The following is a 15,868-nucleotide window of genomic DNA, read 5'->3' as shown; positions in this document are numbered from 1 at the left end:
GCTGCCGGATGGTTTCTCCACTCACATTGAATGTTAGCCCCAGTTTCTCACAGGTCCCTCCGCTGTTCGCCTCAATTGCTACCTGAAGATTTTCATTTTGTACATGTGTTGGTCTTCCGGCACGTGGTGCGTCTTTCATGAGTGTTTTGTCACCGTCCTTAAACTTTCTAAATCACCCTTGCAGTGTCTGCGTAATCACGACACCCTCACGAAAGGCCTGAGATATCTTCCGCCCCGCTGCAGTGGCGTTTGACCCAAGTTTGAACTCGTACAGCATACAAGCCCTTATGACGCTCTGTGGAGGTTCCATATTCACTCTGTCCTTACACAAGTTCACGTTGTAACTGAACTGCCACAAGCAGGTAAAGTGTTGGATATACCCACACCAACATCTGACCTTCGCCTTTTCTCCATTCGCATTCAACTCACGGTGTGAGGATCAATTGAACAGAAACCTCCACAAAAAGCGACAGAACTTTCTTGGTTACCTTTATATATCTCACAGGACATAATATTTTTCGTATAGAGAATATATCTATATTAAACTTAAAGTTTTAATATCTCGAGTTCCGGAAGTCGGAATGTCAAAAATCCTTCAGATTCGTGTTCCTTGTGATCTAGTTTACGAAATATATAAAAATCAGAGGTGTAGCGGTTAAGATTGTCAGAGTTGTAGCGGTTTACGTTGAATATGCCAAGACTTTATCCATTAAGTCGTCTTAGATTTTTCTTCAATCCCAAAATGCGGGTGGTTTTTCGTGATTAAGATACGTTTAAGCGAGGGGCGAATATAGAACCTGAAAATCGGGTGGTACCCGCAAAAATCGGGTAATATGACAACACTAAGCTAAATACAAAATAAGGTATATCCCTATTTAAGATCACTACACCTGCAACTCATGAAATCCAACTTGAAATCTCATCCACTTAGACTGAGATCTTTTATATTATCATTACTCTTTCACCTTGTTTTTAAATAGTACTGCCACTCTTTCTTATGTTAACAAAAAAACACCACCTCCATTTCTTAAAAAAAAAAAAAAAGAAAAGAAAAGAAATAGATCGCAATACACAATTTTATTGTTGATTTGTTGCCACTCCGATAAATGAGAATGTTGTGGTTTTGCAAGTGTTGACTGGTTTCTTATCGCAAGTCCCAGACACCTGCAATAATTCATACGTAAAGGGAACGCCGATCATATTTTATTCTACTGTATATCATTTTACTTCCCAATAACGATAGCCGTGCCTCTTTGTGAGAAACTGCAACTTATTTTTTTATATTCTGCCAATTGTAAAAGTATACTAAACAAGAATTTCCCTACACATTAAGACATTTTAAGAAAAAATATCTTCTTTCCCCTCTGTAAATTTTGAGCATTTTTTCCCTCCATCTGGCAACTGTGAGTCGAAGATGGGAAAGATCCTTTGCTGTTTTCTCGTCATTACTTGACATTAGTGCTGTATAATTTTTGTGACTTTTGCAGTTTTCGTTTTTTTTAGAAAACCGGTTTTCTGAAAACCGAAAACCGCAAGTGCAGTTTTCAAAACCGAAACCGCAAAAACGGTTTTCAAAACCGAAACCGCAAAAACGGTTTTTAAAATCGAAACCGCAAATGCGGTTTTCAAAACCGAAACCGCAAAAACGGTTTTGAAAACCGAAACCGCAAAAGCGGTTTTCAAAACCGAAACCGCAAAAACGGTTTTCAAAACCGAAACCGCAAATGCGGTTTTCAAAACCGAAACCGCAAAAGCGGTTTTCAAAACCGACATTTCGGTTTTATGAAATTTCACTTTTTTCAAAAACCGGTTTTCGGTTTTTTCAAAAACCGATTTCGACAGCACTAGTTGATACCGTATGGTTGCTATAGAAACTGAGAGTTTTGGGGAGAAAAAGATGATGGGATACAATTTACGATGCTAGAATAAAACGAAATAGGAAACAATTGGTCGAAACAAGAAAAAATATCGAATTTGCTGTTATCAAAGGATGGACCAAAACATGGGGCCATGATCCTGGTTATTTGTAATAGAACAATTTCAGAAGGAATCTTGTGAATAGCTTAAGAATCGTCTTACCTTATGCAGAGTGTAGTAGATGCAGCTGTTGCTTCATAAATGCTCCAAGTGATATCCACGAACAGTAATTCAGTGATGTATTCGCTGCATATAATTATGAGCAACAGCTTCAAGCTCGGCAACGTTAATGCTCCGGAATGGGAGTAGTAAGGGCCTGACTTGACCGCACTCTTAATAATTCAATTTTGGATCCCCATGGACCATAGTGAATGAATCAGGGATGCTTTGGCCCGGGATTGCGTCACCTATTGAAATTTTGCTTATGCTTATTCAGGGGCCATGCACGTTGGTGTAAATGAGTCAGAGGTACCTTGGCCATGCTATGACGTCATTGAATTGGGAGTTTTGGATCAGAGGTCATGATGATTCTTTAAAAATTACTAAAAATATGGTCTTGATGATTCATTACGTTATGAAATAGTACAGGTTTACGAATGCTTTCGCTCCCTTTTATGGCATAAAATTTGGAGATTGTTATATCTTTGATGAGATGGACTAACATTGATGCAAATGAAATCTTTAGTTTTACGTCCCACGCATATGCCGTTTAGGCTAAAGGAGATGGTGACGATGATAAATGAATGAAAGTGTGGGAGAAATGTAGCATAATGTTGTTCACCACAAATCTATTTTCGCGGTGTTTGAACCAGGGACCACATACAGCAGAGGTGAACGCTCTACCACTGAGCCACCGCACCTCTATTGGTATGAATGAATTAGAGGTAGTTGGTTCGAGCTAATATGTTCGTTTGACGTCACTGAACTGGGATTTTTAGCTTGGAGCTTATGATGGCTTGTTTCGTTCCCTTTTATGGTATAAAATTACCAAAACAAGGTTTGATCTCTTTCTTGATGATCTATTACAGTATGAATTAGTAGACCCCAGTAATAGTATAAATTAGTATTAGTATTAATATGAAACTCGAAAACTTTGGAGTTCCTCCGTGGCTAACCGGTTAGCATATACGTCTTTAACGTGGGAGACCAGGGTTCGATTCCCGGAAGAAGCTCATGCGGTTCGGATTGTTATCCCTTTGATGAGATGGACTAACACTGGTGCAAATGAAAAATCTTTAGTTTTACGTCCCACGATTATGCCTATTATGCTAAAGGGGACGGTGACGATGAGAAAGGAATGAAAGTGTGGGAGAAAAATAAAGCATAATGTTGTCCACCACAAAATTACTTTGAACCAGGACCCCATACAGCAGAGGTGAACGCTCTACCACTGAGCCACCACGTCCCTTACTGGTGCGAATAAAGTAGAGGTATTTGGTTTGAGCTAATGTGTTTGTTTGACGTCGGGCTGACCCTATTTTACTTTTGGGACCCACATGGACCATAGCGAATGAGTTAGAGATGTTTTGGTTCGGGATTGCATTACCTATTGAAATTTTGCTTATGTTTACTCAGGGGGCAGGGGTCACTCAGGACACATAAGATCACCTTGATTTACATCAGGAGTTGGGGGGCGGGAGGGAGTATCGGACCTCGTTCCCTTTGATGATTATTGATTTTGGAGCCTTATTACGTTATATGGAGGCGTATTTAAAATTATTTCCTTAAATTTGATAAGTACTTTGTGATCCACTTTGTTCCGTTTCAGGGGTGAACATGGATACCTTGCAATCGTTCCGAGTTCGATTCTTGGTGCTAGTTTAGGAAATGTTGAATTTAACGTCCCCAGCGAAAACGATGGTGATGAGAAATGATAGGACGAAACAGGGGAAAACATGTTCCCTTTTAGGAGTACAAAATTGCCAAAATATAAACGTAAGCAATACGTTGTACCACGTGTTTGGTCTTTTGGCCCAATTTATCCTCTTGGATGAGGTCCTATTACCTTATATAGTTATATGGGCGTATACAGGGGTTCGTTATCTTTCATAAGATATGGGTATATTTGTGCACCCCTTTAAAATTTGAGTGGAGTACTTTGGCCCACACCCTTCAATTTTGGAAATTGCCCAATTTAAACATTTGGTATAATAGTATAGGGCTCTAATATATATTATTATAAATTTGGGTGGTCCACCTCGTTCCTTTTAGGGGCACAAAATTACCAAATTTTACTGCAACCACGTGTTTGGTATTTTGGCTCATTTTATCACCTTGGATGAGGTTCTATTACCTTATATAGTTATATGGACGTATACAGATGTACATTTCCTATTATAAGACATAGGTACATTTGTGCACCCCTTTAAAATTTGGGAGGAGTATCATAGCCCACCCCTTAAAATTTGGAAATTTTTCAGTTTAAGCATTCGGTATTATACTACTGGACTCTAATATGTATCATGATAAATTTGGATGGTTCACTTCGTTCCGTTTTAGGGGTACAAAATTGCCAAAATATAAACATAAGCAATATGATGTACCACGTGTTTGGTTTTTTGATCCAATTTATCCTCTTGGATGAGGACCTATTACCTTATATGGTTATATGGGCATGTATAGAGGTCTATTCCCTATCATAAGACATAGGTACATTTGTGCATCCCTTGAAATTTTTGGGAATGGTACCTTGGCCCACTCCTTAAATTTTAGAAATTGCCCAACCACGTGTTTGGTCTTTTGGCCTGATTTATTCTCTTGGATGATGTCTTATTACATTATATGGTTATATGGTTATATATATAGGGGTCTATGCCCTATCATAAGACATAGGTACATTTGTGCACCCCTTTAAAAATTTGGGAGGGGCCTAAAATGTTCAAACCAAAATTGTCGAACTGAAAGTTAAAGTTTCGAACAAAAGAAATAATTCGAAATTTTCAAACAAACTTCTTGAAAATATTTAACCATAGCCGTTTACTGATTTTAAAATTTTAATTGTCTTGAAGAAATATTTGGGACTAAGTTTTGAGAGATGAACCGATTGGTAAGCCATAGCCAGACCGAGACATTGATATTGCTTGAAATGAAGTTTAATCAAGCTTTATTTCATCAGACAGTACTAACTTACGATCCGTTTTAGTGCATTTTTGTTTCAGATCAACGGCCAGCCATAATCGGACTTTTTTTTTCGTATCATCATGAAAGCACGCCAAGCTTCTTAGAATGGTTACAGCCGCTACGCTACGTAAAAACCTGAATCCCTACCACAGAACAAGCATAAACGCATATTTCAAGACCTTGAATCGAACCTGGGACCATTTTAAGAAAAGGTTACTTACCACAGCGTTTCTCCTCTGATGAGATCAGGAAACCTTAAAATCAATCATGCTTGGTACTCCTTAGAACAAAACAAAAACAAAATGCTAAGATGTTAAACAGGTTGACATTAAACATCTACCACTCTCTCTCTCCCTCTCCCTCTCTCCCTCTCCTGTAATAACAAAGTACAACTCAAGATAGGTTGAATGGTTGGATTTCGTAATGAAAACAAATGCGACTTCCTGTGACAAGGTCGGTTAAGATGATTTCTGCAAGTGTCAGCATCAGCTGTACGATAACGTTTCATGGAAAGACTGACGAATGAAGTTTACGCACTGTTGTGAAACAGCGATCCTTAATAGTAGAACGGCACAACACTGGTATCGTATCTCAGGGAAGAAATCAAACTGAGAACATCACAAACACGTTTTCAAGAAATCCTATTGCAGAACACGAAGCAAACTGAGCTTTGAATGATGTCGCAAAACAAATCTGCAAATGCTGCATTCTTTACCGGTGACAAAACTGAGTGATTTCAAGTGCAAAATCATGATTTCTTTAAATTGAAAGTCGATCAGTTTACAGTATAATATTGTTTCAAGAGATTGCCTGGGTCGATTGATCTCATCAGAGGAGAATCGCTGTGGTAAGTAACCTTTTCTTAAAATGGTCCCAGGTTCGATTCAAGGTCTTGAAATATGCGTTTATGCTTGTTCTGTGGTAGGGATTCAGGTTTTTACGTAGCGTAGCGGCTGTAACCATTCTAAGAAGCTTGGCGTGCTTTCATGATGATACGAAAAAAAAAGTCCGATTATGGCTGGCCGTTGATCTGAAACAAAAATGCACTAAAACGGATCGTAAGTTAGTACTGTCTGATGAAATAAAGCTTGATTAAACTTCATTTCAAGCAATATCAATGTCTCGGTCTGGCTATGGCTTACCAAACGGTTCATCTCTCAAAACTTAGTCCCAAATATTTCTTCAAGACAATTAAAATTTTAAAATCAGTAAACGGCTATGGTTAAATATTTTCAAGAAGTTTGTTTGAAAATTTCGAATTATTTCTTTTGTTCGAAACTTTAACTTTCAGTTCGACAATTTTGGTTTGAACATTTTAGGTCCAAAAATTTGATTTGAAAATTTCGTTATAAATTTTTTTTACTTCGAAAACAGGTTGAAACTTTTAATTCGAAAATTTTAGTTTCCACTTTCTAGTTCTAACATTTGGATTGAAATGTTTTAGTTCGTAAATTTTGATTCCATTTTTTCGAAAAAATTTAGCTTAAAATTTCTAGTTCAAAAATTTCAGTGTGAAACTGATTTTTTTCAAAAATTTGAATTCGAAAATTTTAGTTTCAACTTTCTAGTTCAAAAATTTGGACTGAAATGTTTTGGTTCGAAAATTTTGATTTCATTTTTCGAAAATTTTAATTTAAAATTTATAGTTCAAAAATTTCAGTGAGAAATTGTGTGGTTTGAAAAAATTTGAATTCGAAAAGTTTTATTTCAATTTTTTTTTGTTCGAAAATTTTAGTTTCAACTTTCTAGTTCTAAAATTGGTTTGAAATGTTTTGATTCGAAAATTTTAGTTTAGAATTTCTAGTTTAAAATATTTCAGTGTGAAATTGTTTGGTTTAAAAAGTTGAATTCGAAAAGTTTTATTTCAAATTTTGGTTCGATGTTTATAATTCGAAAATTTCAGTTTGATTTCTTTTGTTTGAAAATTTGAATTCGAAAATATTGATTTCAACTTTTTTGTTCGAAAAGTTTAGTTTGATGTTTTTAATTCGAAAATTTCAGTTTGAATATTTTTGATTTGAAAAATTTGAGTTCGAAACAATTTAGTTTCAAATTTTCACTTGAACTTTTGTAATAACCGGAAATTAGTGGACTCAAAATTTAATCGAATAGTTAAAAACCGTTTATTTGTTAATCGAATAGTTAAAAACCGATAATTTTTAACCGAATAGTTAAAAACCGGATAACGTTTGGCGGTTAACCGTGAAACAATTCCCTCTTTGCACTCACTGAAAAATTTTGGCTAAAATATTTTGAGATGATTTTAACTAAACCGTCAGTGTTATTTAAGATATAAATTACACGCACTAACACCAAGACCAAGAAGGTAACCCTAAAGTATCGTGGTTCTCTCTTATCAAAAAGCTTAAGAGGAGTGCATAGGGGTATTATAGTGATCTATATTAGGGTTCTATACTATTATACCAAATGATTAAATTGGGCGATTTCCAAAATTTAAGGGGTGTTCCAGGGTACCCTTCCCAAATTTTTAAAGGGGTGCACAAATGTACCTATGTCTTATGATAGGGCATAGACCCCTATATATATAACCATATAACCATATAATGTAATAAGACATCATCCAAGAGAATAAATCAGGCCAAAAGACCAAACACGTGGTTGGGCAATTTCTAAAATTTAAGGAGTGGGCCAAGGTACCATTCCCAAAAATTTCAAGGGATGCACAAATGTACCTATGTCTTATGATAGGGAATAGACCTCTATACATGCCCATATAACCATATAAGGTAATAGGTCCTCATCCAAGAGGATAAATTGGATCAAAAAACCAAACACGTGGTACATCATATTGCTTATGTTTATATTTTGGCAATTTTGTACCCCTAAAACGGAACGAAGTGAACCATCCAAATTTATCATGATACATATTAGAGTCCAGTAGTATAATACCGAATGCTTAAACTGAAAAATTTCCAAATTTTAAGGGGTGGGCTATGATACTCCTCCCAAATTTTAAAGGGGTGCACAAATGTACCTATGTCTTATAATAGGAAATGTACATCTGTATACGTCCATATAACTATATAAGGTAATAGAACCTCATCCAAGGTGATAAAATGAGCCAAAATACCAAACACGTGGTTGCAGTAAAATTTGGTAATTTTGTGCCCCTAAAAGGAACGAGGTGGACCACCCAAATTTATAATAATATATATTAGAGCCCTATACTATTATACCAAATGTTTAAATTGGGCAATTTCCAAAATTGAAGGGTGTGGGCCAAAGTACTCCACTCAAATTTTAAAGGGGTGCACAAATATACCCATATCTTATGAAAGATAACGAACCCCTGTATACGCCCATATAACTATATAAGGTAATAGGACCTCATCCAAGAGGATAAATTGGGCCAAAAGACCAAACACGTGGTACAACGTATTGCTTACGTTTATATTTTGGCAATTTTGTACTCCTAAAAGGGAACATGTTTTCCCCTGTTTCGTCCTATCATTTCTCATCACCATCGTTTTCGCTGGGGACGTTAAATTCAACATTTCCTAAACTAGCACCAAGAATCGAACTTGGAACGATTGCAAGGTATCCATGTTCACCCCTGAAACGGAACAAAGTGGATCACAAAGTACTTATCAAATTTAAGGAAATAATTTTAAATACGCCTCCATATAACGTAATAAGGCTCCAAAATCAATAATCATCAAAGGGAACGAGGTCCGATACTCCCTCCCGCCCCCCAACTCCTGATGTAAATCAAGGTGATCTTATGTGTCCTGAGTGACCCCTGCCCCCTGAGTAAACATAAGCAAAATTTCAATAGGTAATGCAATCCCGAACCAAAACATCTCTAACTCATTCGCTATGGTCCATGTGGGTCCCAAAAGTAAAATAGGGTCAGCCCGACGTCAAACAAACACATTAGCTCAAACCAAATACCTCTACTTTATTCGCACCAGTAAGGGACGTGGTGGCTCAGTGGTAGAGCGTTCACCTCTGCTGTATGGGGTCCTGGTTCAAAGTAATTTTGTGGTGGACAACATTATGCTTTATTTTTCTCCCACACTTTCATTCCTTTCTCATCGTCACCGTCCCCTTTAGCATAATAGGCATAATCGTGGGACGTAAAACTAAAGATTTTTCATTTGCACCAGTGTTAGTCCATCTCATCAAAGGGATAACAATCCGAACCGCATGAGCTTCTTCCGGGAATCGAACCCTGGTCTCCCACGTTAAAGACGTATACGCTAACCGGTTAGCCACGGAGGAACTCCAAAGTTTTCGAGTTTCATATTAATACTAATACTAATTTATACTATTACTGGGGTCTACTAATTCATACTGTAATAGATCATCAAGAAAGAGATCAAACCTTGTTTTGGTAATTTTATACCATAAAAGGGAACGAAACAAGCCATCATAAGCTCCAAGCTAAAAATCCCAGTTCAGTGACGTCAAACGAACATATTAGCTCGAACCAACTACCTCTAATTCATTCATACCAATAGAGGTGCGGTGGCTCAGTGGTAGAGCGTTCACCTCTGCTGTATGTGGTCCCTGGTTCAAACACCGCGAAAATAGATTTGTGGTGAACAACATTATGCTACATTTCTCCCACACTTTCATTCATTTATCATCGTCACCATCTCCTTTAGCCTAAACGGCATATGCGTGGGACGTAAAACTAAAGATTTCATTTGCATCAATGTTAGTCCATCTCATCAAAGATATAACAATCTCCAAATTTTATGCCATAAAAGGGAGCGAAAGCATTCGTAAACCTGTACTATTTCATAACGTAATGAATCATCAAGACCATATTTTTAGTAATTTTTAAAGAATCATCATGACCTCTGATCCAAAACTCCCAATTCAATGACGTCATAGCATGGCCAAGGTACCTCTGACTCATTTACACCAACGTGCATGGCCCCTGAATAAGCATAAGCAAAATTTCAATAGGTGACGCAATCCCGGGCCAAAGCATCCCTGATTCATTCACTATGGTCCATGGGGATCCAAAATTGAATTATTAAGAGTGCGGTCAAGTCAGGCCCTTACTACTATGGGGTTGTAATGCTTTTATTCATGTTGCGAATTGTAATTGGTATATTGACATAAATAAGGTCCTTAATTCGATCTACTAAAAATAGTCCATAGAAGCAGATCGGAAGACTTCGGAGGAAACTGTGGACTTCTCCCGATCCAGCGTTGCGGAAAGAGAACATTTACCTCTTCCCTACAGATGGCAGCATTATCTGCTGGACAACCATCTAGTTGAAACCGCATCGTCTGACGTATATGGAGAGGTAGATTTTACAATAGCAGCTCTACACGTTACCGCAAGAATTCACGAAACATTGCACATGTTAATGATCCTCAAAAAAACATAGCACAATGCACTGAGTCTAGAATTCCATCCAGCACATTAATGCTCCATCGTCGTTGCCGATTGACTTCTTACTTCCAGTGCGAATTCTCCACTGACCAGTAATGAGTACAATATGGAGATTCACGTTGTCATCACTGCAGAGTGTGCTTCGTCAGTCCATATCATGAAGACTACGAAATTCGGATGTTCTCGCAATTGGATGACTATCCAGCTCTAGAAGAGAAGCCGTAAATTGCAGTCAGCATCACTTAATTCCTGACGCAGTGAAAGATGACACAAACGAAAATTTTATTTTCACAGAATACACAGTACACTACCTTGACCGACAGCACTCTCTCGTGCTATCTGTCGGGAAGATACTTTGTATATATGGATTCACTGCAACAGCTACAGGTGCATCAATGACAATGTTTTCATTTTGTACGACTTCTCTCCAGACACTGTAACTTCGACAAACATTTGTTGTCTGCCGCAATCGTTCTGCTAATTTCCGCAGAAGATTCTATGAAATAGCATTGTCGTTCTGCATTGCGAGCAGTGTATAATCGTGCTGCAGCTCTATAACTTTCCCGACATTACTCTAATATCATTAGCATTTCGAATGTCTCTAAATTCTTATACGGGCTGAATGTTATTCTTTACTACCAACACATCATACTAAAATCATTCAACCATCAACACCGTATAAGCGCTCTAAATCGCTGTGGAACTGCAGACCATGTTATTTTACGAGCTTAAAATGCATATAGTCAGTTGAGCTTAATTCAAGACAGCTTCTCCAGTACGAGGGCAATTTTAACTCTTTGTATAGGTTACTCACTCTAGTCCTTTGTTACATATTCTTGGTGCTTCTTCGCTCCTTCTGCTCTATGTATAGCAAAACAGCAATCCTATGTCCGAAGCCACACATAATATTTAATAAGAAAGATAATGTATACGTTAGTCACTGGGACCAGAATAGCACCAATACACAACCATTGACACAGTTTAATGAATATGTTGTTGGAAATAACGATAAAGAGGCCCACAGAACAGGCTCTTGGATTTGTAGGGGATTTCATATTGAATTTACACAAGATACGTCAACTGTTGACTACATTGGTGACTCTGGGCTATCTTTGGCTTAGGCCCTGATTTTGTGCGAAAAAGGCATCGCAATGTGTTTGCCAAGGCATGGGTTCAAGGTACCCTCCTGGCCTGATATGACCTCGGAAACCCTTGGACAAATATCACACAAGATGATCATTCGATGGGATCGATCCAGGCCCGTACGAACGCGATGACATTTTTTCCCTGGATTTACGTTTAATAAACTAATTATTATGTAGCAACTAATGATTGAGTTATAATCTAAAAAAAAAAACAACTATTCAATGAATTTAAAGATGGAGACAACCATGAAAACTATAATCGAAACCAACATGAAATACTGATACATTTTTACTTCAGTATGTAAAACGTAATTAATTTCATTCTTTCAATTCAAACGTAAAATCATTTGATTGCGTTCATTTGAAAGTGTTATTTCTTCAAAACTCTTCATCCTTTTCACACCAAACATTCAGATTTAGAAGTTAATAAATTAATATGTGTATTATTACGAGGTGGGCCAACGGATAACTCCGACCAATTAGAAACGTTTATTTAGGTCCTATGGCCGAGCATGAAAAAAAAATGCGAGATGGCACCTCTTCAGAAGATATGAAACAGAAGTTTAATCATCTTCGGCATGTATGGCACACAAGGGTAAAATTTCCTATGAGATATATGGTAACATTTTCCCGAATATAAATCCTAAGATATTTCCTAGGAGTATCTCATAATATATAGCAGGCCTTACTGTTGTTTTCTTGGCAATCTACATTACAAATATCATACATCACTGGTTTTAAATGACATACACAAGACGTTATATCAACACTATTGATCCCTAAATTGGTACTATCGATTTCACTACTCCATGATTTGTATCTTTATCACTTACATTTTATACTGTTGTTGGATTATATAATTCTAACTGACTGTCAACATTGTAATGTATTTATTGTTTCGGATAGTCATGCTCTAGGGTATGAATAACATATCCTTCTTATTCATCTCCTTCTGAATTGGTGAATAAATATCAACCATACACTGATTGTAGAAAGACACCTTCATTATTGGATCAATTAAGAATTTGATTTATTGGGATTCTTTTTAAATTGAAATTGTGACAGTAATCAACGGGTGAAGATGATTTTAAGCTATTTGTGTTATATCTCTATTATATGAATTTAAATCAAATCCATTATTAGATGTTTTGAGAATGAGGTCAGAGGTGACATGTCTTCATGATAGTCTTTCTGTAGCATCCAAAGTTTCCTTACTTTACTGGTACTGTTGCTCGAACAGCTGTAATTGAGTGCGAATTTTGCTTTTGAATGTTTGAGCACAATACTGGAAAAACGTCAGACACATACTGTTATGTATTTGTCAGATTGCACATCTGTTGTATTACAAAGAATTGGGGGTAAGTTTTCTTAGAAGTTTTCTGAAAAGCTTTATAATTCTGTTGTATCTCATAAGTAAATACTTTTCAATAACTGCACCACGACTTGGTTTAATTTTATACATGGAAGCAAAAAAAGCTTATTCCAGTTGTCCATACCTTTTATTTTATTTCTGCTTAAGTATGTGGTATTATAAATAGATTTACCGGTTTATATTATTTAATGAGCTTAAATAGCAAAAAGTATTATACTTGCTCAATTTGATCTATTCTATATCCATTTTACAATGAAAGAATTAAGCAGGGTAGTATGAAGAACCATTACACTAACTTTTCCTATTTTAAGAGAAAGCTTAATTGTGTTTGAAACAAAGTTTTTATTGTTTGTGAAATTATTTTTTAAAAAATCGTGAGAAGTTGTAAGTACAACAACCATGAGAAATTGATTCAATATGTTATAAAATGTAGTTCCATTTGCTTAATTCTTCTTTAGAAGTGGAGATAGCTATAAAATAAACGTCCGAATTATATTTTATAGTTTTAAACAAACTTGTATAAACTAGACTTATTTAAGTACTAGTTTCATATTTTACAGTCAACATTGTACTGATTAATAAATTGTATCTTACAGATTGTGAAGATGAAGGCAGATACGCTATTGCTGATTCCTACTACGGTTATTTTGATCGTATATTTCTTTGACTATACCAATGGAAATCCAATAGAGCATGAAAGTAAGGCATTAACTAGAACTTCTGGAAAACATAAGGAAAGGGAGACATTGGATGAAGTAAGGCTGATACAATATAGAAGATTAGCCAAAGATATGAAAGTAGGAAATGGTACACCTGCAGGAGACAAAGATGGTAATGATTCCAATTGCTTGAATGAGTATATGAGTATATATATAATGAAACGACCTTTTAGCACTCTGATAAACAGATGAACTACATAAACTTTCAATTATATGATTATCGACGGAGAATATTGTTAGAACACTGTTGAAAACATAGCACAAAATTTATTTTTTTAAAAATGATACTCTGTAAGATTATTACGAATTTAAATCCATGTTAAGCAAAAATTTGCAATACCACATTTATTATTTAATGTTACAAATTAGGAACGCTACCCTATCACAAACACGTTGGGGGCGCGGTGGCTCAGTGGTAGAGCGTGTATCTCCGGTGATTGGGGTCCTTGGTTCGATCCCAGCTTGTGCTGTGTGAACTTTGTGGTGGACAAACACCGTGCTTGTGGGTTTTGGTGGGGTTCTCCCGTTTCCTCCCACTTTCATCATTTCATTCATTTCTCATCATCACCGTCTCGTTTAACCTAACCGACATAACCATGGGACGTAAAAATTAAAGACTTCATTTCATTTTTTGTCATTTTGCTTTTACAAACACATTTTAGTGAAGAAATTTTGGAACCCTGTATAACACCATTATATCCAGTTAGATGGTTACATCAGTATACAGCGTCAGTACATTAGTGAAAATGAAATATTTGTTTCATGTCCCATGGTTATGCCGGTTAGGCTAAGGGAGACGGTGATGATGAGAAATAAGAGAATAAAGTATGAAGAAAGGGGAAGAAAACGGGAGAACTTCAAGAAAACCTACACACACGGTATTTGTCCAGCACAAAGTTCACTCGGCACAAGCTGGGATGGAACCAAGGACTTTATGCGTCAGAGGTGAACGCTTCCGTCAGTACCTTAGTGTCCAATACTACTGCCATGATATGGCGTATTTTTAGCAAGTAGGAACGTTTTAAAATTTATAATTTTCAAAATGTGTCCATTTTTTAAAGGCATTTTTCTTCGATTCGTTCTGAATCAACGTAATACGTCACTTTCAATAAGTCAGAAAAAAATAAGAATTTGCCGACTTCCTCTCCCTGTGAACCACGAATATTTGAAAATGGTGGAAGTCGTGTCCTCTTATTTTTAATGATGAGTTAATATTGTGATTTGATAAACTCCCGGTTCGAAGAAGGTGGTAACTACATATCAAAGTTCGTTTCAAGTAGAACAGTCGTCTTCCTTTAATGTGTATATATATTTCTGAATTATATTATGCAACACTTGTTTTTGTTAAGATATATCTTTGCGTATGGGACAAATTTGGTAAATAAATACCAAAGATATGTTTGTATTTTCAATTTCCCTTCTAGATAATTCTTTTCTTTGTTCTGAAATTTCGTCAGCATATCCAAGCGTTCAAACTGTTTCCTTCATCTCTTTTGTTAACTCTCGGCAAAGTTGTATTATTATAGCCACATTGTGAATCTACATCAAACCCTGCGGGTATTCTTTCGTTGAATTGAGTTGATTTTGAGTGTAACGTCCTGTTCAGGATCAAGGTTATATGATACGTGGACCTACTGATTAATTGGAATTCGAACCACATAAGATCCCGCCGGGAATAGAACCCAGACCTTCAGCAACAAAGGCGCGTATCCTAACCGCTTAGCCATGGAGGAGTTCGGGTATCCTTAGTGTTTTCAGGTAGTATGCTCTGGTCCACTAATTGTAATGTAACTTTTCTTTCTGTATAATAAGTTTCTATTGTATGATATAGAATATCGTTTGATATAGTTGTCTTCAGTTGATTGAATAGAGATGATAATCAGAAGAAGACAGGCTACGTTGCCTAAAAATAGTCTATGGATTGCACCACTAATGTCTAAAAATGCTTATCTGGTATTTTTCGTTTTTTTATCTTTAATTTATTCCATTAACCTTCTTATATCTGTCTCTACTGCTTCTTTTTTCCTGAAACAAAGCTGCAGAGTACAATTATCTATTTTTTGTATATTTAATTCCTCGACCAATACTATTTCAAATACGAGTCAATATGCTTTGGGATCATTTTTTCTCTTCTTCTTTCTTTTAAATTTCAATGTTTGCCAATTTCCATTTCATCGTTATTTGTCTTTTTTGTAAGGACATCTTCATTAATCTTGCCAGATAT

General features: G+C 36.3%; 1 protein-coding gene across 2 annotated transcripts in view; it reads left to right on the top strand.

Annotated features, from left to right (window-relative positions):
* LOC145680809 (uncharacterized) overlaps positions 1-15,868 on the top strand; it is a 708,231-nt gene that overhangs the window by 385,635 nt on the left and 306,728 nt on the right. Inside the window, exon 2 of one of the 2 annotated variants that reach the window (XM_081751881.1) lies at positions 13,522-13,756. The exons of the other annotated variant lie outside the window; for it this stretch is intronic. Within the exon in view, the coding sequence (XP_081608007.1) occupies positions 13,522-13,756 (235 nt within the window). The remainder of the gene's footprint in view (positions 1-13,521; positions 13,757-15,868) is intronic. 2 annotated transcript variants of the gene reach the window in all.

This window comes from Thermobia domestica, chromosome 3 (genome assembly GCF_964235325.1).
Source record: "Thermobia domestica chromosome 3, izTheDome1.hap1.1, whole genome shotgun sequence".
Taxonomy (NCBI): domain Eukaryota; kingdom Metazoa; phylum Arthropoda; class Insecta; order Zygentoma; family Lepismatidae; genus Thermobia; species Thermobia domestica.
Note: the sequence above shows the minus strand (reverse complement) of the source record. Positions and strands in the feature narration are given on the sequence as shown.